Source organism: Mus musculus, chromosome 15 (genome assembly GCF_000001635.26).
Source record: "Mus musculus strain C57BL/6J chromosome 15, GRCm38.p6 C57BL/6J".
NCBI classification, from domain to species: domain Eukaryota; kingdom Metazoa; phylum Chordata; class Mammalia; order Rodentia; family Muridae; genus Mus; species Mus musculus.
In genome coordinates this window covers 44683574-44710513 of record NC_000081.6, presented here as the reverse complement: position 1 = coordinate 44710513, position 26940 = coordinate 44683574, and the positions used below count along the sequence as shown (strand labels likewise).

Here is a 26940-nt window from a genome sequence, read left to right as displayed (position 1 = left end):
GAGGGTATAGGGGACATTTGGGATAGCATTTGAAATGTAAATGAAGAAAATATCTAATAAAAAATGAAATTAAAAAAGAGAGAGAAGTAGGTTTTAATACAAGCAAAGGAATGCTTCAGGGTTGATGAACTTGTCAGTGAGAGTGAGGCCAAGTAGACAAGAAGCAAAGGCTTCCTTCTATTGTTATGGTGGACCAGAATGGATCGCACCAATAATGATCCAGGTTAAAGATAGGTGTTCCACCTCACAGGTGTGCCCAGGTACTTGGGTTTCAGTTAATTCCAGATGGAGTCAAGTTGGCAGCTGAGACTAGCTATCACTGGTCACGTTTTCCAAAATCCAGAGGGGGAGGTTGGAGGTTCCTTGTGAAGATATTGTAGACTTAGATAGAGATACCAGTGACCTGGGTTTATTGTTTCCTTCACAACTGCATTTGTAGTATAGCATTTGATTGTGCTTGTACAGTGGTTTTCCTTGGGTAAATCAGGTAGTAAAAATCTTCTACCACATAGCCTGGATCACTAACAGGCATCCATAAATAGGCTCTGTGGCCCCAACCAGAGATTAGCTTCGAAACATGGTTATAATATATTTGACAGAATACTTGTAGCATTGCATAATGGTGATTACCCTGCGTGAGAGTTTAAAGGAAGGGGACCCTCAGTTCATCATGCAATTAAGAGGTTTCTGCTAGACCTAGGTTTGCCTCCTGGGTATGCATTCACTGCCTTATCTGTTTACTTGGTACATATCTATGAACTGTTTTCAAGGTACTGACAGCATTCTCATTAAGTGAATAGAGAAGAGGAGAGCATGATGTGGTGTCTGCGCTCATGTCACCCAGTTTAAATGTGAGGATGTAACTGAAACATGGGGGCATACTGAGATGAGTTTCAGTTGTGAGAAGAAAGCCAGGTCGTAGGCTAGTCGCCAGGAAAGGCAGGAGATGTCTTGAGATGAAGAACTGATGCTACCTTTTCCAGCTTGGGACTTAGGTGGGTGACTAACAGGATGGTGAATGAAGAAGAGCAAGATGAAGTCTCTGTTGTCAGAGTGATGGGAGGCCATGTCAGGGTGTCAAGAGAGGAGATGCAGTTCGGTCTATGTGTTTGAGATTTCTCATGTAACTCTTAGAGCTTGAATTCCTTAAGTACAACTGAACAGGATCTAAAGTCTAGATGGCTAAGTGCAGGATGGAGATAGAGGAAGCAGACAAGCACAGCATAGATGACTTAGCACAAAGCTCCCATTCTCTTAATAGCATTGGATTTGCCAACTCTGGGGAGTTTGGGATATATGAAGTCAGAAGTTATAAGTGATTTTGAATGTATTTCTTTTAATTAAAAGTATTTATGCTGTCTTATTGACTCAGATATAGGACTTTATATATAATGTGTGTGTGTGTGTGTGTGTGTGTGTGTGTGTGTGTGTGTGTGTCTTAGACAGGTTTTACTATGTAGCACTGGCTGACCTGGGACTTTGTATATAGACTAGGCTAGTCTTGGTCTCACAAAGGTCGGCTTGCCTCTGACTCACAGGTCCTTATAAGTGTGCCCTACCACTCCAACTACTTATATTTTATTCAAAAGTTTTCCTCAGTCATTTTCATCTCTCAAGCTACTTTTTTACTTTTTCAGATCAAATCATCTTTGTTTTGGCCTACTTGCTTTTAGGTTAAAGCAAGTCCATGTCTTATACTCACTCCCATAGGTTGTATATGTAAGCCTACATTTATCAAGAGGGTATAGGTTTTTATTAACCCCAAATGCACTGATTAAACTTATATTTCTTTGTCCCTTACAGAATATCACTTACGTATTTGGGTGGTTCAGGCTGAAAGGGCAGTTAAACTGCTGCAAAAGTTATCTCCTCCTTGAGTGGCCATAATGCATGTCGGGTACCAGGTAGAAGGGAGGGGCAAGAGGAGCATGAGAAGCATTTGGTCATCTTTAGGATAGAATGAAGGGGACCCCGTGCCATTTCTAATTATAACCCAGGACAACCTAGTCATACGGACACCTGTTATCATAGAAGGATGGACTGTAGAAATAGGCATTAGTAAATAACCAAGTTGTCATAGTGGTCCCTGCATAGCAGAAGGATAGCTGGCTATTCTCTGATCCAGTTGGTATCTGAGTGTTCCTTCACTACTAAGAGCTATTCTGTCCCTGAGATCACATATCAAGAGGTGTGGGGTTTCATGATCTCTACAACCAGTCACTTGCTGCATTGCTTATAAGGGATCCTTAAAATGTGCAGGATATTATTCCTTAGGAATAATTAGAAAATGAGTTTCTTGCCTAAGCATGAGCTGGGCAAGGATAGCAGTAGCATGCCAAAGTGAAAGGGGAAAGACCACAAAGCTTCAACCCTGCACAAAGAAATATAGGCAACTCAGGAATGCTGGAGAAAGAGACGGGGGGGGGGGGGGGGAGAGAAGGAGAGATACATAATCTTCCCCAGGGAAGTGCACACAAACCGGTCATCTAAATCGTCATCTCCAAAACATACAAAGAAGTAATATTATACAGACCAAGCAGGTTGTATTTAGAAATATGTGTGAACACACACACATGCATGCATGCACCACCACACCACCACCATCAACAGCAATTGATGGAAAATATGCCACGGATTTGAAAGAGAGCAAAGAGGGGTGTATGGGAGGATTTGGGAAGAGGAAAGGAAGAAATGATGTGATTACATTATAACCTCAACATTGACACAAAAGAAAGTAGGTTTTTAAATATTTAACATCTAAGATTCTCATTTTATTTTTTAAAAAATCCCATCAGATGAGCTCTGAGAATGGCCAGAGCCATCACAGACATGGGCCACTTCAGACTGACATGCGGTTTTCAAATGGCACTTTCTGTTCAAAGAAGGTAATTATGAGAACTCTACAATAAGCAGCTTGGGGAAGGCTCAGTATACAAAGATGCCTGCTTCTTTGAGAGGTAATTGTGGAAGGAGGTACTCTACTCTACTTATATTTAGACATGAAAGTAGGGTGATCGAGCTCAGACTTGCGCAGGTCAGGGAGGGCTAGCAGAAGGGAGACTATGGTCAAGAGATGTTCTCTCTTTTTCTCAGTTGAACATAGAAATAATGAATATTTAGCTTTCCTTCCATGCTATGGGGGTCATAAATGATGTGAGGCAAAGCACACGCGGGAGCCTAAGTCCCACATGGCACTAGCAAGCAAATATACATAGCCTTCATCTTTGCAATGGTCAATGTCAGCATTGGACAGAAGGCCGTGTTACAGTGGAAACCCTTTGCCTGACAAACAGTATTTACTCAATGGATGATCACCTTCATTGTAATCCAAAACAAAGTGGGAGGAGTTTACAAATTATACAACTTCCAAGCATTTGAATACTCCCCTCCCATTGGGCTTCTGTCGTCTGTAGTGTCTCGGTAAGAATCATCCTGATCAGGAAGTACTCTGTTGGAAGTGTCTATTTCTAGAAAGCTCCTGTTTGGAAAGCGGTCTGGTCCTACAGTTGTCCCAGAGAGCCCTAGATTCCATTTTCTCCTTCTCAGAACACCAGAGCTCCCCTGCTCTTCTCTGCCTGGCAGCGTGGTGAAGTGACCTGCATACTTAAATAGCTGTAATTCATGCAGTGCCCAAGCTTGTCCCTCAAAATGTCACATGCTTGCCATTGGATTTAGAGCACTGTCAGTGTTTGGTGTCATTTCTGGCTCATTCACTTGGGCATTATAATCAAAATGGGGAATACGGCTGCATGCTCTGTACTAGTATTGCCAAAGGATTAGCTATGACTGGTGTGCAAGTGTTTGCTTCCATTTGACAATTTGGTATTTCTGCAAATGCTTTGTGTCCATTCACAAGGGCAATGCTTTCATTTGAAATGCTGCAGTCACCAGGGAAAAGGCTCAGTGCTCTTCCCTGATAGGCCAGCTCTCCCTCTGCCTCCTGTTGCTATGGTGCCCAGCAGAGTAACTTCCTTGCCCTACACATGTAGGAGGCTCCGTCTCCATGGATACCCCACTCTGAGATTGTACTCTACTGAGAGATGAGCTGCACACACTGTATTTCTGCAAAAGGCATACCCCAGCCTCTGGTGGGAGGCTGCTTTCAAAGGCAGTGTTTGCCATGAAAGTCTATGGAGCTTACTCTCTTAGTAAGTACTGTTAGTCACAGTAAGTAAATGGTTATATTGGATCACAGTGGATATGCTCTGTGTGTGTGTGTGTGTGCGCGCGTGTGTGTGAGTATGTATATGTGTATGTGTAAAGATAATTGTAATAGGCTACAAGTATATAATAAAAACAAATTTTAATTCTGCAATTTAGGTATTCTGAATCCAGGGTCAATAACTAAAGTTTTTTTTTTCTTTAATGCCTACATATGTTGTTTCAATTTCTTCATCTTCTGTGAGTTTTTGTATGTGGATTAATACCAAAAGTTAAGTTTAAAATGATTCTGAATGTTTATATTTTAACATGTCCTCTTTACTCTGAGCATTGCATGGGGCATTTGTAAATAGTGAATGTGGCATTCTGAGAGTCTGAGCTAGGGGAATAGACAAGCACGGCCACAATTAACACTAATTGGCACCTCCCACGGTTTGCAGTGGGCCTCTGTGTAGGCTGAGATGCGATGTGTTTATTATCAAGAGAGAGCGTCAGCTTCTGTGATTAGTGAATGATGCCCATGTCTGCTGTTTAACTATGAAAAATATTCAGGGCACGTCTGTCTGACCTACTTTAATTTACTTTTCTTCCATGGCATCCAGTAGAAATTTGGAAATTCTTCATGTCTGTGGATTGCAATGTGGAAGGTTTTTTTTTTTATTTGTGTGGTGTGAGTTGATAGAATATTTTCTCTTTACTGTACAGTCCAACAGTATAAAGGTTGAATTATCACTGTTGTAAAACACGAGAGTCATCTTAAAGTGCCTTTCATCTGCAAGGCAAATGATTAATGCTTGTGCTATTAAAATTATTAGTTGAAACATTAGAATGGCTATACATATGTTACTCTGACTCCAGTTAAACAGTCTTAAAACTGTAACATTAAGTTTTTAGAATGTCTTCAATAGATGTGCAGCATATACAAATGACTGCAAATACAAAAGAAAAATGAGCCATGAAGTAGATGATGCTGATATTTAGTGGGGGGGGGGGGGGTGTGGGGAGAGTGAGAGAGAGCACAGAGCATTGTGCTAGATTGTAAAGTTATTTTGCTTTCCATAATTCATGGTCATTCAAGCAGAGGACATACAATTTGGTATCATGTTTTCCAACAGTTACTCATAATGTGTGGTTGGCCCAAATGGCAGAAGGCTCCACCCCCGAGAGCATGAGTGTACCGGTGACTGTTATGTTTCCAACTTGTCACATGGGTCAAGTTTTAGGTCAGTAGTTGGATACTTTATTTTATAACCACCATTTCTATCAGTTAATACAGCAATGTGCAAATATGTATATCTGTATCTGATGATATAGATTTCTCTTTCTTGTTTGTCTTTGAAAGTAAGGTGTGTATGTGTGTGTGTTGTGTGGTGTGTCTGAGGGTGTGTATGGTATGTATATGGTGTATATATGAGTTTGTGTATGGTGCATGTGTGTGTGTATTGTGTGTACAGTGTGTGGTGTGTGTGTATGTGTGTGTTTGATTTGACTTAAAAATGCCTTTGTCTTTTACCTAAAATATGCAGAAAAAAACATTGCCAGTCAACTAAGGTTCTTCTGAAAATTTGATGTCATATGGCATCCTGTAAATATTAAGTAGTATTATAGTAAGATTACTCTAAGTGTAGTCATCATCATAGTGATACCACAGAGCAGTGAAGGGAAATTTCAGATAACAGCTTGAGCAGTCTTTTTCAGCCTATAAATTGTACTAGGAATCTACATGCACTTGATATTTTGAAGGGAGTTGTGAGTTTCAGTGTACACGAGAATGTAACTATCCCAAAGTAAAGCATTTTGACTTTTTGTCCACTTCAGATAGGTTGCTTTGTGTTTTGTAAAATAGTTACACATGCATAACAGAATGCTTTCCAATTAACTGTGTTGCTGGTAAACGTGGCTATTGAAGCTTTTACAGTGTGGAAGCATGATGAAGGAAGCTAAGTCATAGCACAATTCTAGTTCAGATTTAGGCAATGAATTGAATATGTAACAATTAAAACCTGGGCTTGAGGTTTTTAATCTTACTTCCTGAAAATATTTCCATTCATGGTTACTGAAGTGGATAAAGTATTTTAAAGAAAGAGTAATTGCATTAAGTCGAAAGAACAGGGAATAGTGGGGGAGGAATTGATGGGAAATGACTGATTAGTATGTATAGAAACAGGCCCCATGCTGGGAGTTTTCCTTTTGCACTAATTCTGTATGACATTAAATCAAAATTAAATAAATAAATAAATAAATGGGATGAAAAATAGAAATCGGTGGTGCCATATGCACAGAGCCTGCTGGTGCTTATTTTAAAGCACGGGAAGAGTTGACCTAGATTATACTTCGCAACTTTATTTTCATTTTGCCATTTCGTTTCTGCTTTTCTCTCTAGCATATTCTATTTCTTCCATCTGTTTGCCCTGGGAAGAATGTGGCATGTGTAAAATGGACTATATCACTAACCCACATGAATTAAAAAATGGGTTGGGGTGGGGGCTCTAGAGATTAAGAGCTCAGAGGCATTGTAGATACACACACCCCACCTCCCTTTTGCTGAGCAAACTTTCACATGTACATCACTCAGATGATCTAGTAAGCCTCTTTGCTACTGTTCCAAGACAATTAAATCTTTAACATCATCCCTACTAACAAAGTAGCTTTCAGTTTTATTTTACTGCTCTTAAAAAAAAAAAGAAAAGAAAGAAAAGAAAAGAAAAGAGAAGAGAAGAGAAGAGAAGAAAAGAAAGAAGAAAAAGCCCTTATTTTTCCCATTGACGTTAGTCATGCATGCGTATGCTTGGGCAGCTTGTCACAGTTTGTATGTTAAGTGTTTGGGTTGCTGTCATATCATTAGTTGACCCCTGGAAGCATTAGGCAGTGTTGGTTAACGGTTCTGTATGCCGAGTCCTTTTCCAACCATGGAGCTTGTGGCTGTTCAAGTGGAGGGGTGTTCCCTTGGCTGATGCAGTGATGACATTGTTCATGGAAACCAGATAGTCCTGCGTCTGGTTTCTTGTGCTCACTTCAGCTACTAAGATAAGCAGCTCCACAGGTCTCTTCCAGGAAGATCTGATTTCTGCCAAAGACTAGGAGCAGGCCTGACTGTTCCTGAGCCACGGGTGCTATGCCAAAACCTGATACTGGTTTACAGCCTCACATCCAATGCTTTTCTTCCTGAGCAGCAGTAGCAGTGAGAGATCCCAGCCATACGTTTAGAAGAGAGTTAGTTCATTAAGAGAGGCGGTTTGGGATCTACAGAGTACACGTACCACTGTCTTCATGCTGCCAGGCCCAAAGCTGCAGCCCTTACAGGGGTTTTGCTTGTACCTTGAGAGTTGGCTAGGGCTCTGCAGCATAGCATTTCTACCATCAGTCTCTGCCACCATTCAACAGAGCTGAGTCCCGCTTCACACTGCTGTTGCCCACTGAGATATGATTTTATTATGGCATCTAGGTTATGTTTAATTGGTATTTCTAAATCATTCTTTATTGAGATATAAACTTCTCTAGAACAGGAACTATCTTTTCTTCTTCTTCCTTATCCTGCCTTCCACCTGGCCACCCTCTTTCTCTGTGTTACTCTGTCAATCATTTCCATGTAATTTGTTTTGCTAGACTTTGCCACTTCCCTTCTTCCTTCTTTTTTTTTTTTTTTTTTGGTCTTATAAAAACATTTACTTGGGGCTGGCTTACAGGTTCAGAGGTTCAGTCCATTATCATCAAGGTGGGAGCATGGCAGTGTCCAGGCAGGCATGGCACGGGCAGAGCTGAGAGTTCTATGTCTTCATCCAAAGGCTGCGAGTGGGAGACTCCCCTTCTTCCTCCTTAAGCATTGCACATGATGTGTACCTTGAGAAGAGCGTTTGTGATGGGTGTGAACTGAAGACCATAACAGCGACCTGTTTCCATTTGAAGAACTGCTGTCATGAAAACCTGCCTTCTCTTCCCATACTCTACCCTCTGTTTCACAGCAGTACTGCCCATTATACCATGGTGTGTGTGTGTGTGTGTGTGTGTGTGTGTGTGTGTGTGTGTTTATTTCCTTACACTTAAAGATAATGTTGCCACCTTGAACACATATTCTTGAAAAATATGATGAAATTCAAAGGTACATGTCTTTTAAAACCCTAAAGCAATGTTTTCTCTACCTTTCCATTCTCCTTCTTTGCCCAACACCTTGTACTTGGTAGGTGTTCAAGGGATGTTTGTGAATAGGCACGATTGAGCCTAGGAGGTGTTGTGCCTCTAGGTGGCAAGGTAGTATTGACTGATTCCAGTTAGCTTGGTCCTTTAGACCCTTGTTTTTTCTCTTCAGGTGCTTCTAAATGTAAGGCACATGAAGGTCACATCAGATCTGATTGCTTCGGGGCATTTTCCTACTGGCATTTCCAGACCCTGCTTACTTTGTTTTTGCAATCCTTGCCAACATTCTTCAGTGACCATAAAGAAAGTAGCTTTCATTGTTCATAAGTTCATAAGAACAGAAAAGCATTTCTGTTCTCTTTTGTTTTTTCCATAAAACACCATGCATGGGGTGGAGAAGGAAGGAGCAGAGAGAGCAGAGAACATTGAGTACACTTGAATTTAAGTTAGCTTGTATAGGGGGTGGGACAGATTAGCTAGGCAGGCAAAGGCCTGGTCTGAGAATGTGTGCTCTGTGCCAGCTGTCACTGAGAGTGAGATCCTGGGGAAGGTTTCATTAAAACAGTCCATAGACATGCAGAGCTAATCTTTGGGCAGAGCCTCATCTAATTGTGAGTACCCTTCATTCTCTTTAAAAGCTATACATCTCATTAGAATAAGCAAAAAAAAGCCCTTTCAGAGGAAAGGAACGGGCAAAGGGAGTGCCCAGAAGCTCGAGACTTGTAGGAGCTTGAGAGTAGGAATGGTGTGCAGTTAATAGACAGTGATGAGGGGTACAGGACTAGAGCCCATTGCTGGAGATAGACTGCCTTCCCTTCTTTGCCTGCACCCAAACTTTAGAAGGGGAGCAGGAGTAAACCACAGTGTCACAGGCACATGTCCCTGAGGAACTGCAGTTTCTTCTCTGGTTCTCCTGGAGGCAGAAAGAAGAAAGGAAACAGAACATGTAGAATTGCTGACCAAGGAGGCTCTGAGCATATCATGGCTCAAAACACTATTTCCATTATTCATTGTGCCTGGTATCACCCTCACCCACCCAGACATAGTGTAATCTTTAGCACTGCGACAGTACCATACTGTAACCAGGTGTCACAGAGTGGGAGAGAGGACCCACCCACCTACCCTGTACCTGTTTTCCTTTGAGCCCTTTGCATAATCTAAAAGCTCTCTGATGGTGGCCAGGCCCTCCCCTTGAAATATTTCTACATGACTTCTTTATCCAACCTCTCCTCTTCTCCATTTAAAGTTCCTTAAACAGGTGTCACAATTAAAGCAACCACTCTGCGAACTTGCATTTCTCCATCTGTATTTGTTCCCATACTTGTTATTTGTTTTATTTTTATTGGAGTGTACAGGGATAAATCCAGCATTGATCTTTGACTATCTCAAGCCATTCAGATTGTATTATTCAGTGTTTTGTCTTTCAGTACTTCCTCAGACTGTATGCCACGTAGATTTTTCATTTGCTGACTGAAATAATTTCCATTTTGTTGGCTTGTCTGCTCTTTTATTGAGTGGGTATATATATATATATATATATATACATACATACATACATATACATACATACATACATACATATACATACATACATACATACATACATACATACACACATCCTTCTGGCTGTTCCTTTATGTAGGCTGCAGTGCAGGCAGGTGTGCAGTACAAGACAAAATTGTTTTTAACATTTAACTTTTCCTGTTAAATCCTTTTGTTCACCTAGAATTTTACATGATTTTTGCACTAGGAAGCTAATTTTGTAAACTTACAAGCTCTAAGAGAAAAGGTGCTATATACTCATCTCCTTCTCCTTTATCATGCTCTCTAGCTTCTACCTGTAACCATTGCCCTGATTTCTGCCCAGCCCCCAGCCCCCACCCCAAACCATGTTGTCACAGTCTGGATACGGCATAACTTGGTTCATATCATGACCTCATTCACAGATGGCCTTCAGTATGACCTGCGGCCCTCTTTCCAAAGCATGGCTTTCCTAGTTTTCATGCCTCGATATTATACTCCCTTTTTTTGTTTGTTTGTTTTGGTTTTGGTTTTGTTTTTTCGAGACAGGGTTTCTCTGTATAGCCCTGGCTGTCCTGGAACTCACTTTGTAGACCAGGCTAGACTCGAACTCAGAAATCTGCCTGCCTCTGCCTCCCAAGTGCTGGGACTAAAGGCGTGCGCCACCACACCAGGCCAAAACTCCCATTTTGACTGCAGTTTTTCTCATCTGATTACTGTATTCCACTCAAATAAAGGACTGAATGGCCTGCACACCTGACCTGCTTCCTTTCTTCCACAGTTCAGTTTGCTCTGTTCCTGTTCCTTGAACTCAGGTTCCTTCCCTTATTGCTTTCTGCTTCATGCTCCATGCTCATCTCAGGTAGCACTTGTCCCTCCTGCAGAGCCTGCTACTGCACTGATGCCCTCCCTCTCACCAAGGATGTCTTCCTCTGCTGTGTACTTTGCGCCGTGTGTGTGTGTGTGTGTGTGTGTGTGTGTGTGTGTGTGTGTCTTAGTCAGGGTTTCTATTGGCTGTGATGAAACACCATGACCCAAAAGCAAGTTGGGGAGCTTTGGCTTACATTTCCACATCACTGTTCATCACCAAAGTCAGAACAGGAACTCAACCAAGTCAGGAACCTGGAAGCAGGAGCTGATGTAGAAGCCATGAAGGGGTGTGGTTTCCTTGCTAGCTTCCCATGGCTTGCCCAGTCTGACTACCACTCTAGGGATGGCACCACCCACCAACAGTAGGCTGGCCCCTCCCCACTGATCAGTAATTGAGAAAATACCTTACTGCTGAATCTCATGGAAGAAATTCCTCAACTGGGCTCCTTCCTCTTTGATGACACCAGCTTGTGTCAAGCTGACCCACAAAACCAGTCAGTACAGTGTGCTATGTTCATCATGCAGCCTAGCTGCTTGACTGTAAGCTCTGCCAATTCTCTGAAATGCTGAGTGCTGGAACTAAGTTCTTCATGTTGCTGCCACACACAGAGCCCTAGAGTATACAAGACACAGCATGTACTTGAAATAAGCTGAGTTAAATGTCATCACCCTGGAATCCAGCTGTTAGATCTTTGTGTCTTGTAATGATCAGCTCCAAAATTGGGAGGAATTCATGCTCAGTAGAGTTGGCACGGACATGGGGACACTCGTCATCTCTCAGAACTTTAGGTCCCTCATCCTTTCTCTTTCTAGGAATAGAAGGATGTAAGGCAACAGCAGAGATGGGATTCTTGAGCAAGAAGGCTCTGAGGACATACAGGATTGTTATCCAACATTGGCATGTGTTGTTACTTATCCCTTCCAGGCCTGTGGAGCTGTAGTCTGCTGTCAGTACTGTGCCTTCCACATTTCTGTTCATGTCATCAATTAAGTACCTGAAATGGGATAAGGACAAGGATAGAGCAGGGTGACATGCTGTCAGAGATTTCCCTGGAGGTTGATGGGCAGTTCATTAGTCAGGCCTCTCTGGGTACTGAAGCATGCTATCACCCAGTGCACATGGTAGCTTTGTTTGTCAGAGTATCTTAAATGTTTGTATCAAATGTCTACTAAATTCCAGACATGTGCTTTATATCACAATCTTAACCCTGTCAAAAAAGAGGAGTGTTTTTCATATGTGGCTCTCAGGGAATGGAGAACTACTGCTGGCTCCTTTTTGCATTCATGTGGGACTTTTTCTATAATTCTACAATTGGTGATCAATACCAATGTCAAGAGGGGTTAATTTTTTTTTCACAATTTGTCCCTTCATCTGAAACTTGCATACTTCCCCCCTCCCCATTTCCAACCTGCCACCACTGGTAGTATTGCTGAATGGTCCATTCCTTGAGTCTACTGCATTCCAGGTAACACACTTGCCTCTGGGGAAGCAGTAAAGAATAAGACACAGGCCCTCCCAGCCACAGGCTAGTACTCTTAACTGAATTTTAAGAGAGTTGGGTAAGATGGATGGAGGTAAAATGAAGGGAGTATTGATTTATTATAAATAACATCAATCTATCAACTCAACCCAAGGGAACATGGGAAAAAGAAGTAGCTTGGTCACAACTCCTTCCAGGAGACATCACTAAATTCTAACAGTGAAGGAATTTTTAGTGCTGTGAAAATTGTCAGGGTAACTGCACTTCCTGTAACCTTATTTTCTTGCAAGTGATGGTGAGTAAGCTCACGGACAAGTGTGTTTAAAGCATGTCTACAGTAAACAAGCCATGTGTTGAAAGCTTGTGAGGCTAAGACCATAAAGGAGGGCCATCCACTCTCTTCTAGAAGCAGGTAAAGGTCAAAGGTCAACTGGAACCTGAAGAACAGGTAGTAGTTAGACAAGCCTGGAGGGAAAGAAAATAATTCTAGCAAAAGGAACAGCATGTGTGACAACATGGCATCATAGGCATCATAGGTCACGCTAAGGATACTTAGCCTCACCTTAGTGAACTTTGTCTCACTTGTGTCTTCCATGACACAGTGACTGGGAAGAGCTTAAGGAGGGAATTATCTAAGGACACTTATGCTCTGAAGCAGTATGCAGGACAAAGTATCTGGGGCCACATCCAATGGTTGGGCATAGCCTGGAAATTGCAAGTAAAAAGTGGTGGTTTCAATCAAACAGTAGTCGGGCTTGAGGAATCCTGCTGTAGAGCAGGGAGGAAGGATTTTAGGAGCCAGAGGGTCATGGACACCACAAGAAAACCCACAGAATCAGCAAACCTGGACCCATGGGGCTTACTGAAACTGAATTGAAAATCAAGGATCTGGCTTAGGCCTTCTGCATATATGTTGTGTTAGTGTAGCTTGGTTTACTTGTGGGACTCCTAACAGAAGAAGCAAGTCTGTTTCTGACTCTTTTGCCTGCTTTTGGAACGCTTCTCCTCCTGGATTACCTGGTCCAGTCTTAATACGAGGTGGGGTGCCTAGTCTTATTACAACATGACTTGCCATGTTTGGTTAATATTCCTGGTCTGCCCTTTTCTGAAGGGAAATGCAGGAAGAGTAGATAGGAAGGGAGGCGTTGGGGATGGGAGGAACTGTGGTCACGATGTGATATATGAGAGAATAAGTTTATAAAAGAAAAAAATGGAAGTTCAGGTAGAGCACAGAGGATGAGAAGTAGAAGGCATGTCAGCATCAAGGGTTGAGCGCTGACGACACAGTATGTAGAGACACATTGAAAACAAGATTCTATCAGGGTCCTGTCAGCAAAATCTTGCTGGCATATGCAGTAGTGTTTGGGTTTGATGGCTGACAGGACCCTGATATAGCTGTCTCTTGTGAGGCTATGCCAGTGCCTGGCAAATACAGAAGTGGATGCTCACAATCAGCTATTGGATGGATCACAGGGCCCCCAATGGAGGAGCTAGAGAAAATACCCAAGGAGCTGAAGGGGTCTGCAACCCTATAGGTGGAACAACAATATGAACTAACCAGTACTCCCCAGAGCTCATGTCTCTAGCTGCATATGTAGCAGAAGATGGCCTAGTCAGCCATCATTGGGAGGATAGGCCCTTGGTCTTGCAAAGATTAGATGCCCCAGTACAGGGGAATGCCAGGGCCAGAAAGCAGGAGTGGGTGGGTTGGGGAGCAAGCTGGGGGGATGGTATAGGGGACTTTCGGAATAGCATTTGAAATGTAAATGAAGAAAATATCTAATAAAAAATGTTTTTGGAAAAATAAAATAAAGAAAACAAGACTTTGGTTTTTGTACCAGCTCACCATAAGCAGTCACCCAAGCCACTTGTAAAAGAAGAAAAAAAAGTGGATGATGTCATGATGGCATTTTCAGAGGGAAATTTTCATCAGCAGAAGAGGAGGATGAAAACTTCAGGTCAAAGATGAAAATGCTACAGTTGACACTGTTTCAGGGCCTCTTCTCGCCACACTAGTAAAAACTCTTGTCTAATCTGTATTCTGGTACTGATAATTCATTTAAAAGCATATTTATAATATGTTATCCTGCCTGAGAATGCAGACTCATTCCTGTTACTCAAGAATTCCTAGGGAAGCTCTTTTTTTGTTGTTGGATATTTTCTTTATTTACATTTCAAACATTATCCCCTTTCCCAGTCGCCCAACACCCCATTCTATCCCCCCCCCTCCCGCTGCTTCCGTGAGAATCTTCCCCCACCCACCCACTCCTGCCTCCCTGCCCTGGCATTCTGCTATCCTGGGGCATTGAGCCTTCACAGGACCAAGGGCCTCTCCTCCCATTGATGTCTGTCAAGGCCATCCTCTACAACATATGCCGCTGGGGCCATGGGTCCCTCCAGGTGTGCTCTTTGGTCGATGGTTTAGTTCCTGGAAGCTCTGGGGTGGTCTGGTTGGTTGATATTTTTGTTCTTCCTATGGGGTTGCAAAGTCCTTCAGCTCCATCTGTCCTTTCTTTAACTCCTCCATTGGGGAACCACTGCTCAGTCCAATGGTTGGCTGCAAGCACCCACCTCTCTATTTGTCAATCTCTGGCAGAGCCTCTCAGGAGATAACTATACCAGGCTCCTATCAGCAAGCACTTCTTGCAATTCCCAATTGTGTCTGGATTTGGTGACTATTTGCAATTCCCAATTGTGTCTGGATTTGGTGACTATATATGGGATGGAACCCCAGGTGGAGGTGGTCTCTGGATGGCCTTTATTTCAGTCTCTGTTCCACACTTTCTCTCCCTATTTCCTCCCGTTAGCATTTTGTTCCCCCTTCTAAGAAGGACTGAAGCATCCACACTTTGGTCTTCCTTCTCCTTGAGCTTCATGTGCTCTGTGAATTGTATCTAGGGAAGCTCTTCAGCAGCAGACATATTAAGCATGGCTGCACATGGATCAACAGCCTGATGATAATGATAAAGAATTCTTATTGTGCAATTAAGGAAAGCATCATGATGTTTAATGCCCACAGTATTCCCAAGCAAAAGGAATTCTTTAATTACTTCATTGGAATACTTCATTGAGGCTTGGTGAGGTTAAGCAATTGCCTGAGGTGACACTGTCCTTAAATAGAAGAGTAGAAAGGTGACTCCCGAACCTACTGGCTAGAACTCACTCAAGCAGAGTGGGTTGACAGTTGCATGGAACACAGGCAGTATGAGTCACTACTCTGCCAAGTAAAATTAATTAAAATTTCACATTTTGGATGTAAAATGTGTAAAAAAACAACTCCTAAAATATATACTATAGTGTATAACTATATTTGAAATAACAGTCAAACCTTCTGTCCCATTCTGTCAGAGACAGCCTCTGAGAAAACTGCCTCATGAGTCATCTCAGGCAAGGAGTACCTGAGAGCAGTGTCTCTGGAGTTTCTGTACCTGGAGGGCTCAATAGTACAGAGCCCTGTCCCACCTATGAGTTACTTAAGTTCATAAAGACCATTCTCAGTGAGTCAGAAACATGCTTCCAAGTGATGTCAATGCATCCTCCAAGAACCACATAGTAATTAGAAGGATGATCACAGGTGACTTTTAGGACAAAGACTAGTCTAAAATAGGTCCTATCACTGCCTGACCTGCTCTGCAAGCAGTTATGTAACTCCCCAAAGGCATGTCGACACAGCATCAGCTTTAGCTCAGGGATGCTTACATGACAATATCTTCACTTTGCTTTTAAGTACTCCAAACCAGGTTGAGTGTTTTCTAATAGAGACCTTTAAATGGTGGCTTTCTCTTCTCAAAAAAAATATAACCAAAGAAACAAAGCCTTCATTTAAAATTCAGATACTTCCTTCACTTTTAGCTCAAAGCCAGTGCATGGTCTGAAAAGGAGAGTCAAGCTCTGAGCTGTCATGGTCAGTGTCACCCCCCTGTTTCTCCTGTTCACCTCCCTGTGACCAGGGTTGTCACCTTCAGAGAGATTGTGTGCAAAATCCAGTAACTTAGTTACCTTTTCTCATCTACTGACTTGTCTCCTTGTCAAAGCAAGAGGCAGAGTGGTAGAAACACTGAAAAGGCCACCAGGGCATGAAAAACCTCTTGATGTTTCTGGAGCAAGCTGAGGAGGAAGCATCATAAAGGGCAGCGTGACCACAGCCACGTTGGACCTGAAAATTGGGGTAGAGTAGAGCATAACTTTTACATGGTGGTGGTCGTCTGCTTTGTTTTGTTTTGTTTTATTTTCTGAACTCTTTGGCCTCTGTAATGAGTTGGAAGTGGGTAAAATGCCAGGTGCTCTGTAGAACATTTCTTTTCACCTATGGATCTGGCATATGTATGGATTTGTTCTAGACTTTTTTGGGGAAGGAGTTGCATTCCTGGAGATGAAATAAATATCAGATTGAAAAATCTAGGAGTTGGGGGGTATCTAAATTGATAGAGTGCTTACTCAGCATAAATAGAGCACTAGGTTTACTCCCCAGAACCACATAAAGCAGGGCATGGTGGAGCACACCTATAATCCTGCAAGGTAGGAGGTAGAAGGAGGAGGTTCAGAAGTCCAAGATCATCCTCAGTTACATACTGAGTTTAAGGTCAACCTGAGCTACATGAGACTCTGTCTCAAAAAACAAAACAAAACAAAACAAAACAAAGCAAAAGAATAAAAACTAGATAATAAATCCATTTCATTTTCTCATCAATAAGAGACTGAAGTAATAACGTTTTATATGGATTATATAATAAAATACTAAGTAGGAATAAAATGAATCCAGTAAAATTATTTGGAGAATTTTTATATTGTCCCCAAAGATTATGTTTAACCCAATCTGTGTCTCTGTGATTCATAATAAAGAAATTAAGAAATAGGTTTTAGGATACAGAGAGAAAAATAAAATGATACTCTTCTATAGAGAAATGACATGTTTGGTGTACACACAGCAGTGTGACCTAATCCTTTGCCTCTCTATTTCCCACTTGCCTGTCAGTTGTTTGCTTTATGCACAATGACCACTATTAGAGGCTATAATATAGGGAAATCAGAACCATCTTTTGTTTGGTATCCATCCATCTGACAACGGTGTTCACATGTTTCCTCTGAGAAGAGACTAAGAAGGAACTGTGTCAAGTAAGAGCAACTTCTGATGTTATCAGTCACAGACTTGGGGGTCCCACAACTCAGGAGGATTTTTAAGCTCACCTGTCTCCAAGTCACCTTTGTGGCCTTGTGAATACCATCTCTTCTTCTTCTCATGTCATTTCCATTCTTGGCTCCTTCTCCTCATGACTGCTCCTCGGCTCTAGGCGCTATGTTCTCCAATAGTCATGATAGTTTCAAAGGCTGGCTAGTTCTGTGTTCCTCCTGTCTGATGCCCTCGTCCTTTAGCCAGAAGTAGACTGTATAGCTCTCTTTGGGAAAACCATGTCCTTACTGTGATCTTTGACTTTTCCTGAAACGAAGACCAGGCACCCACCTGGTGTTTGTTAGGCAGGAAAAGAACTGTAGGGCATAAAAATGTGAACTAGTAATGTCTCTGCCTTGTTGAACTCTTGGTTTCCAGCAGGTGCTCATGGACCACAGACTCCTCCAGAAGGCTTTGCTAAGTGAGTCTGCATTGTTTAGTTTCTCACAGCAGTGACAAGTTATTTCTCAGGCTAAAGGCAAAAGGAGGGGTCACTACTGTCCATTGCCAGATTGTCTACTGTTTATTTCTTTGTATGTCTGTTCTGAATTCTCCTTTTCTACTCATATACCCATGACTGCTCCACCCCTCCCGAGTTCCTGCTCCACATCCTTCCCCTGCTTCTGCTTCCATTCAGATTGGGATCCAAATGTGATTCAGAGAGGGTGATTATAAGAAGAGAATTAAGATACTAGCAATCCTGTAACATAGACACGATTTTGTTTACTTACACAGCTTACATAGCCCCTAGAACTCAGCATGACACATCCTATAGTAATCTTCTCTTCAGGGATGAATGCAAGGCATACAGAAGTTATGAACTTTTCTCAAAGCCATATAGCTAGTGCATGTGGCTATTCATAAAAAGCAAAAAACAGCTTCACAAGGATGAATATACAAGTGATAAAAACAAAAAGTAATTCATGAGCCAGGATGAAAGAACATGAGGAGGTGGGAACCATAGCCTGGCTGAATGCAGTGTTCTAACACTGGTATGTTCAATAGTATGAGGGTAGAAAGTGATGCTCTAGGGATGTGAAGGGTATAAGTCAGAGTGAAACTCCACCATTTGATGGGCTATTGACTGGGATGCGCTCATTTCTCCTGTGAAGGATGAGTAGAAGGCTGACTGTGCAGAGTAGACCGAGTTGCACCCTGAACGTTAATGACCAGTAGAGACAAAGACGAGAGGAAAGACATTTAAGGCTATTAGACTTCAAAGTTGGTTTGTAAATGAACTTAAGTATGGAAATGAGAAGCTATTTCAGAATCCTGGTGGATGCTTTGGTAGTGGGTTGTAAATTTTATGCTGTCTTATTTCCAGCAAGTGGGAGTTTTTCATTCATTGAGATTTGGCAATACAAGCTGATAATACTACTGTCTTCACAAAAAAAAAAAAAAAAAAAAAAAAAAAAAGAGTGGATGAAGAGGTTGAAAAGAGGAAAAGAAATGTCCCTTTTTTTTTTTTTTTTTTTTTTTTTTGTCTTGTATTCTGGACTTAAAGTCACAGCCCTGCCCTGAACTTCACTAGTGCCAGCATCTCGTCCAAATTCTGCTCCCCCACCCCTTCCTCACCTTCCTCCATTCCTGCCCCCAACCGGGCATTCTGCTTTCACTCATCACTGCCACCTTTTTGTTTCTCTTCCCCGATTTAGATTTTCGTGCCAGACGTGCAGAGCAGCCATCTCATTTGGTAAACACTAGATGAACACTTCTTAAATAGAAGCAACATCCTTTCCAGCTAGCTTTGTTAAAGGGGCAGAGACCGTTCAGCCCATCAAACTGATGGATTAAAAAAAAAAGTAACATGTAAGTTAGAAAAATACTTCAGGAAAGATGTGCCATCATTATCAGTTCCTCAAGATAATCAATTAGAAGGAAACTCATTGACCACTAAGTGTGGAACTCTTCCGAAAGCAGCAGGTGAAGGGGAAGCAACTCCTGGAGCCCACCTGCCATCAAGCCTGTTCCCAATGCTGAACCTACACAAGAGGCAATAGAACCCTATTTGAGGGTCCTGACTTTTCTGTTCAGTATCTGCCATAGATGGGCTACATCAAAGGAAAGATTGGCTAGCAAACCAGTCCAAATCTATGACCCTTCTTTTAAAATGGATCATGAGGGCCTTAAACCATGGGTCAACTGCAAAGTGTCATAATAACTTTGCTTCCCAAGTTTCTTTATGAATTTGCCTGGAAGTGGCACACCTTTGAAGAACTTGTGTGTGTGTGTGTGTGTGTGTGTGTGTGTGTGTGTGTGTGTGTGTGTGTGTGTATTTATGTGTTTGTTTTCTCTGTGGAATCTTGAACATCTACCCCTTTTCTACCTTAGTTTATTTACCTATCAAATGAGGTTGAATATATGAAAACAATTATTAAATTGTGGAAATTCATGTGAAATTTACTAAGAAATGACAACAACGCTGTGTATACAGCAAACACTCAATAAATTTTAATAATTATTTCAGTAAAACCACAATTACTGTATAAGGATTGAAAGACATTACAGACAATATCATGCCTGCCCCTGAGAAAGATTCGCAATAAGCACTGTACTAAACGCATACATTTTTTTATAATCACTTGATAGCAAAGGTAGTTTCCACTGGAAAAGTGCAATTAAGAGCTCCTAAAACAAAGCAAAACTGTGTGGTGTGTATGTGTTCATACAGTTTCTAAAGACAGAAAATTCTAAAACTGACTCCCCATAGGCTGCTACTCCAAGAAGCTGTAGAACTGCCATTAGGTCTAAGTCTTGCTTTCAGAAAAATCCATGGAAAGTGTTAGCAGAGAACAATCCAGGGGAAGTTACTGTAGCATTCAGAAACCTGGCCAGGTGGCTTTCAAGGTCTGAGAATGTGAGGGAGGAGGTATCCAAAAGTAGTCTCTAAAAGAGCCACAGGTCATGGGCAGCTCCACCCAGTTGATCCCCTTATCTTTGCTGGCTCAGCTACTTGTCCTTGGCAGATATTCCGGCAATGCACTCTGTTGAACAAGAGTGAATGGGAGAACTTTAAACAGGGCAAAAAGAAAGCTTAGCAACGGAGGGAAAAGTGAGTATTTTCTAACCAAAGTCACTGCCTCTAACTAGATTTTATAGTTTGGGTTAAAAAATTTAAATCTCTCTTAAGCTTTAGGTGGGTGTTCTCTCTCTCTCTCTCTCTCTCTCTCTCTCTCTCTCTCTCTCTCTCTCTCTCTCTCTCTCTCTCTCTCTAGTTAATATATTATTTACTTAGCAAATGTTTGTTGACCATTTATCCTGCCACATGTCAGGATCTGCTATAGGAAAGAAGATAACAATTCCAACCTTGTATGACTGTTGTAAAGAGAACATGAGTTTGTATATAGAACATGCTTGATACAATCATTAGTACCCATACCATTGGCTACAATCATTGAGACAATCATTAATACCATCGGCTAGTTAATGATTATTATACTTTAGCCTGCATGACTCTCACCATAGAGCTTAACAATTATGGATTTTTCCTGGAGTAACACCCATAGATACTCCAGTTCTGAAGGTATAAAAGAAAGTGACATAGGAATGTGCATTTTTAATGGCTGTAATAACTGACTGTGTGGCCCATGAAATGGAACTTCAAGAGAAGTGGACTTTTTCTTCATGTTCTTCCCAATTTCCAAATGAAGATTCAAAGCCTGGATTCAAAGGTCTCTTGACTCTACCGGCCTCTCAATGCTACATTCAATGTCTTGATTGATAAGAACAATGTGCATATGACCAGGAATGATAGTAAGGTAAAAATGTGTTTGTATTTGCCCATTCCCAAGTTACTTTATGATACCTAAAGGAGGCCATGATTGACAGATCATCATTATCCCTTGAATAAATGTTCTAGCATAGAGTACATTGCATGTGGCTTTAAGATTTGCTTAGACAAAAGCAGATACCCTACATCTATAATCCTGTGTCTTGTTTTATTCTAATAATAGTCTCCAAGTGCTTCTCAATTCAACTCACCTATGTTACTCTTCCCCTGATTGCAGTGTTCCTGATGGCTGTTATCTTTCCCGATTTAGTCACTTCCTCTTAATAGACACTAAGAGTATCTTTCAGAAGCTCCTGAGAGACAAAAAAAAAAAAAAAAAAGAAGAGTCTAACTTTCTTTTTGTATATGTAGTATCAACACATACTCTTACTCTTTTTTTCACACACTAATAGAACACATACTATCAGACATTTTCCCAGTTTGATAAATGCAAATTGTCTTGTTTTTACCCATACTCTCAATGTTTTGAGTGAAAGTGTGTAGTTTGCCATGTATGTATATTGCCATGTTATTATTTTCCTGTCATATCTTCTTATGTCATTTACTCGTTTCTTTTATTGGTTTGTTTTCTTTTCCTAATTTATATAAGTTTTCAGTGATATAAGGAAGTTAGCCTCTCATCCTACTCTCTCTCTTTTTTCTCAGCTTGATATTTATCTTTGACTTATATTTGCCCATTAGAAGTTTTATTTTCATTCACATTACAACTAAACACTTTAAATTTGGACTTATCTTTTTTTTTTTTTGCTTCTGAGTGCTATTATTTATATATTTAAGTATATGGGTGCTCCAACACTGGAGTGTCAATCAAAATAGAAGTAAATCAGTTCTGAACTTATAATAATAAAAATGAAAATCCTATTTCTAGCTTTTTAAGAACATTTCTGTTTCAAAATATAAGTAAGCCTTTGCCTTCAACAGATTTAAAACAAGTTCCTTTTCTGAACAGCACTTGTAGCTTGTAGCAGCCTTAGATGGCTAAAGAGTCAGAAGATTCTGTTTGACTGTTGAATGTTTACTTCTCAGATGCTCTCTGTGGCTGAGCCCCAAAGCCATCCCAGCTAAGAGTCAGCCTCGCCAAATGAGCACTAGGGCCTTCTATAGTGTCTGGAGTAACTGTGTGTGCACTATTCCAGCTGTTCCATGATGCTGTGCTTGATTGCAGTGAAAGCGACTCATCTATCCTACCTAGAGTCAGTTAAAGAGAATAACTGTGTATTTGTGGGGGTGAAGCAGATGAGAATGGGAGCAGAAAGCAGCCTTGATTTGAACTGAGGATATAGAAAACTAACCTGAGGTAATTAGATAATTGTAATGACAAAGGATAGCAGAAGACGTGCAGATACTGGCATGGGTGGTTTAGAAGGACTTATCAATGCTTACTAGATAGTAGGATTGCCATCTGCTCAAATGTCTAAGAACCCGATAGTGTCCCAAAAGGAGGCCTAAAAGTAGTGTCCTCAAGACTCAAACACAAGCATTGATTTAAAAGTAAGTTTAGTTTTCAGCTTGATCTGAAATTTGTTTCTTTTTTCTTCTTTAAGTCCATGGCCTTAAAACCTCTGCACCAAGTACTTTTAACTCTAGCATTACAAGGAAGAACAAAACTTCTCTATAGAACACAGCAATGGTACCAAATGAAGAGGCATACAAAATACTCACCAGAACTTTTGGATATAGATTTTTGTTGCCTGAAAATTGGTTTGCATTCCTGGCTCTGTCTCCAGGAATTTGTGGTCATGAAGGTCACCACAGTCATCCCCCTTGTTGTTGCCCATGGCCACCAATGCAGGTGGCCAATAATGAGTCTAGTCAGGGACAAAAGGTCTGCAGATGGGGGTGACACAAGTTTCTTATTTTCCATCACCCTTCCAGTCACAACTTTCAATAAGCAAATCGTTTCTAGTGCTTTGTCAGAGTATCTCCAGTGACTTTCCAGTGGGTGCATACACACAGCAGATGACGAGGCAAATATTCTCTTGGGCACAAAACTGCTACAGGCCAGTGTCATTTCCAAATCCCTATAGAAATGGAGTAGGTGTTAAGTCTTCCAGTTAAATATGTCCTTTGTCTCAAAATTCTTCTAGGAATTTAATGAGATCAGCAAGTGAAACAAGTATATCAATTCCTATGATAAAGTGTATTCATTGAATATTATCTATGTTTCTGAGCAGGATTACTAGGATCAGATGACCTTGAGCCTTGGCTTCAGTCTTGACTTATTAGTTGTGTCAACCTACGTACCTCAAGCAACTTCATGGTACCTGTCTCTACTTCATAGGGTCTGTGTTATTATGATAAATAAAGTATTGCATAAAGGTGTGTGGAATAGACCCTGGTATATAATATTTGCTTCTAATAATAGAACACACATGTAAGTAGAATATTATTTATTCATTTTATTAAGATATGCTATATTTCTGGATCACAGGGCCCCCAATGGAGGAGCTAGAGAAAATACCCAAGGAGCTGGGGGGATCTGCAGCCCTATAGGTGGAACAACAATATGAACTATCCAGTACCCCCCGGAGCTCGTGTCTCTAGCTGTATATGTATCAGAAGATGGCCTAGTCGGCCATCAGTGGAAAGAGAGGCCCATTGGTCATGCAAACTTTATATGCCTCAGTACAGGGGAACGCCAGGACCAAGAAGTGGGAGTGGGTGGGTGGGGGAGTGAGTGGTGGAGTGTGTGGGGGATTTTTGGGATAGCATTGGAAATGTAAATGAAATAAATACCTAATTAAAAAAATAAAAATATTTCAAAGATTTTTACTATATACAGAGAAAACAGTAGTCTACATGATAGTGTGTTAAGTGTGAATGCTGAACAGTATATTACAAAATGTTATATTTCAGAGGGAATTTTAATCCTTACAGAATGAAAAGTGTTTGATACTTATTTAGAGATTATGCTATGTTTGCCAAGCATATTTCTAAGCGTTGTGTTAGGTATATATTGATGGCTTCCAGTAAGCCTGTGATGCTGCTGTGAGGAAACTGAGGCATGGAGGGGGGAGTAATTCTCCTAAGATTCCCATAGAGAATGCAGAGGCAGCCTGTGTCCTGGCATTTCTGTTCTGTGGTTCAGGTGAGCTACTCTGTGGAAACAGCAAGCAGCTGCCATGAACTACTGTGTCTGCAGCAATGCCCAGTGGCACATGCTAAAGAAGACAGTTGGGTGCTTCTTCATCAGATTTTTGCTGCCAACTAACAAGTGAATGGCAAGTCAAGCTCTCTAGTCTTCGCTTTATTATTTTGTTTATAGAATTAGCTTACTCAGCTGGGCATAGTAGCCCAAGCCTGTAGTCCCAGGATGCACTGAGATGGGAGAATCAACAGAGTTCAGGAGTTCAAGGCTACTCTAGACAAGAAAGTAAGACCCATTCTAAAACTAAACTAAAACCTCAATAAAAGTTCATTGATCTAATAGCATGTTCACTAAGTTGTAATTTTTGTAAAATGTAGTGTGTGTGTGTGTGTTGTAAGTATATGTGTGTGTACATGTATGGCTGTCAGAGGACAGCTGTGTAGAGTTGATTCCCTCCACTTCTACTTGGGATCTAGGATTCAAGCACAGGTTACCAGTCTTGTGGACCAAGTACCTTTATCCAGTGAGCTATCCGTGAGGCCCTAAATTATAAGTATTAAAAAAAAATCATCAGCTGAGGTATGTGGGAAGTAGCATATGCATAATTTCACTAATTGTTTTGAGTACAGCTGCAGCTCTGGGCCACCCTGAAAGTGGCTTCTAATCTTTTGCAGATGTGCAGGAGACAAGACAGAATGTACTAGAACAGAGACCGTAGACTCTGAAACTATGTAAGAGTCAATATATTGAGGTCCAGTAGCAATAAAATGTTAAACCAAGGTAACCCTTTAGCTTGAAGACCTAACAACAAGGGATCAAAGACATCCTAGATATTTAGTAAAAATTCTGGATTTTTAGTAACGATCTGTTTCTGTTCAAGAATTTCTGTTTTTATGCAGGCAGTTATTAAATCGCATGACTTTTTGCATGTCTTTGACAAAATGAAAACCGGGTGTTTCCAAGTAATAACTTCACTATGAAAATAATACCTTAAGCCTGGAGACTATAACCACATGATAGATTTCTGAAAATTGCCCATGATAGATTTCTGAAAATTGCCCATCTTTGTCGCTTAGTAACCAACCTGATGATCTGCTAGCAAACAAAGCTGGGGAAACAGGATGTCAGGAATAGTGTGTCGCCAGGTCACACAACCATGTCTTTGAGATTGCCAAATGCTAAGGGTATTATGCAGAAACAACAATTAAGTTGTTATGAGTTTCTAGCATGCATAAGGAATTGCTGTCTGGGTCTCAGTAAAATGTTACTCTAATCTGTCAGGAACTGGGAAGGGAAGTTATTGTTCTACTAGCAGGTCATTCATGACTCTTTCCAAAGAAAGCTGGCACCTTGAGGGGTTCTGGAAGCTTGAGAAGAATTTTTTCTCTGTCCTGCTACAATCCACTATTCCCACTGATGGAACTAAGCAAACCTAACAAAATCTACACAGCTGGGACCCAACTCTGGCTGCTCCTTGTACCAGGCTTTCCTTGTGGATTTCTAGTTGATACCGGAATGTCTGTTGATCCCCTTGCTTCCTTCTTTGCTCTCCCAGGAATGAAGTTCAGTATCACAGGTGTGTTTTGAAGACTTGATCCTACCCTTGATCAACTTCCCAGGAGCCTAGAGACAATCTCCTTCCATTTCTTCCGTAATGCAACAATGAAATTAATGTCTGTCTTACCTTACAAAATTACCAAGATTGAATGACAAAAAGTACCTCCTACCTAGCTGATGACTAGTCATTGTGGTGATAATAATTGTTCACTCACTGATTGTGAGAAATGAAAGGATTTGGATCATTCTTAGTTCTCTCGGCTAAGAAATGAAGCTGGCTCTGGATTCTAGGCCAATATGACATACAAATTATGTTAAAAGAATTAAGTAAGAAAGTCAAACAGAATGTACATAGACTCAGTTTCTAAAACCATGTTCAATTTCATATGTTTTGAAACATCCTATTTTATTGCTTCTATTGCTCTCTGTTGCCTCTGGCCCTCCCCTTCACTTCCCTAGAAAACCAATGGATATAATTCCATTGTTGATAAGAGACAACTATGCCTTTTTTTATTAGAATGGGTTTACATGATTCCAACCCTTAGAATGCTATTCCAGTCTCACACCCAACTGTCACTTCTTCCCACAGAGTCATTGACCTTGTAAACTAACAATCCTACCTCAAAGTTTAAGTCCCTCGTTTCTGTCTCACATGTCACATTATTGTCACGCTCCTTGGAAACCTGAATTTTCTGTTTTGGTTCAGATTCTGCCCCTAAATATATACACATACATTTAAACTGCTGTCATAGAAAGTCATGTCTGTAATCAGACAGTGTTGCTTCAAGCTACTCTTGGAGCCAGTTCCTCTCTTGACTGCTTCTGACTGGCTGACTCTAAGCCAAGGGTGCCGAGTTCAACTATCAGGAGCTGACTGCAACAGCTCCAAGATAAATTCTGGGAAACTACTTTTGCCCCCTCAGTACTCTTTGATTTACTTACACTTTGGGTGCTGTGAGCCTGTTGGCGAGAGCCACCCAGGGGGACTTGGAATCTCTTGCCCTGCTTGGGCCACTGTTTATAGTCTGCCGGAGATTGGCTCTTTGAGTAATCATCTGCCTGTCCTTCTGTTGTAGTGTGTTTATGAAATGGTGTCTTGTGCTTGTGCTTTCTCTTCTCTGCCCGAGGAAAGCACAAAGCTTTTAGAAACTCTGGAATCTTGGCACTT

General features: G+C 41.2%; 1 protein-coding gene across 21 annotated transcripts in view; it reads left to right on the top strand.

Moving 5' to 3' along the window:
• The window catches only part of Sybu (syntabulin (syntaxin-interacting)), a 116215-nt gene that overhangs the window by 77557 nt on the left and 11718 nt on the right, over nucleotides 1-26940 (top strand). For 4 of the 21 annotated variants that reach the window (XM_006521067.4, XM_017316662.2, XM_017316665.1 and 1 more), the window contains one exon: nucleotides 25771-25791. The exons of 13 other annotated variants lie outside the window; for them this stretch is intronic. In XM_006521067.4, the coding sequence (XP_006521130.3) occupies nucleotides 25771-25791 (21 nt within the window). Of the gene's footprint in view, nucleotides 1-4025; nucleotides 4149-5276; nucleotides 5385-25770; nucleotides 25792-26940 lie in introns of those variants that run through there. 4 more of the 21 variants (NM_001285841.1, NM_001285844.1, NM_001285842.1 and 1 more) reach the window with 2 other exon arrangements.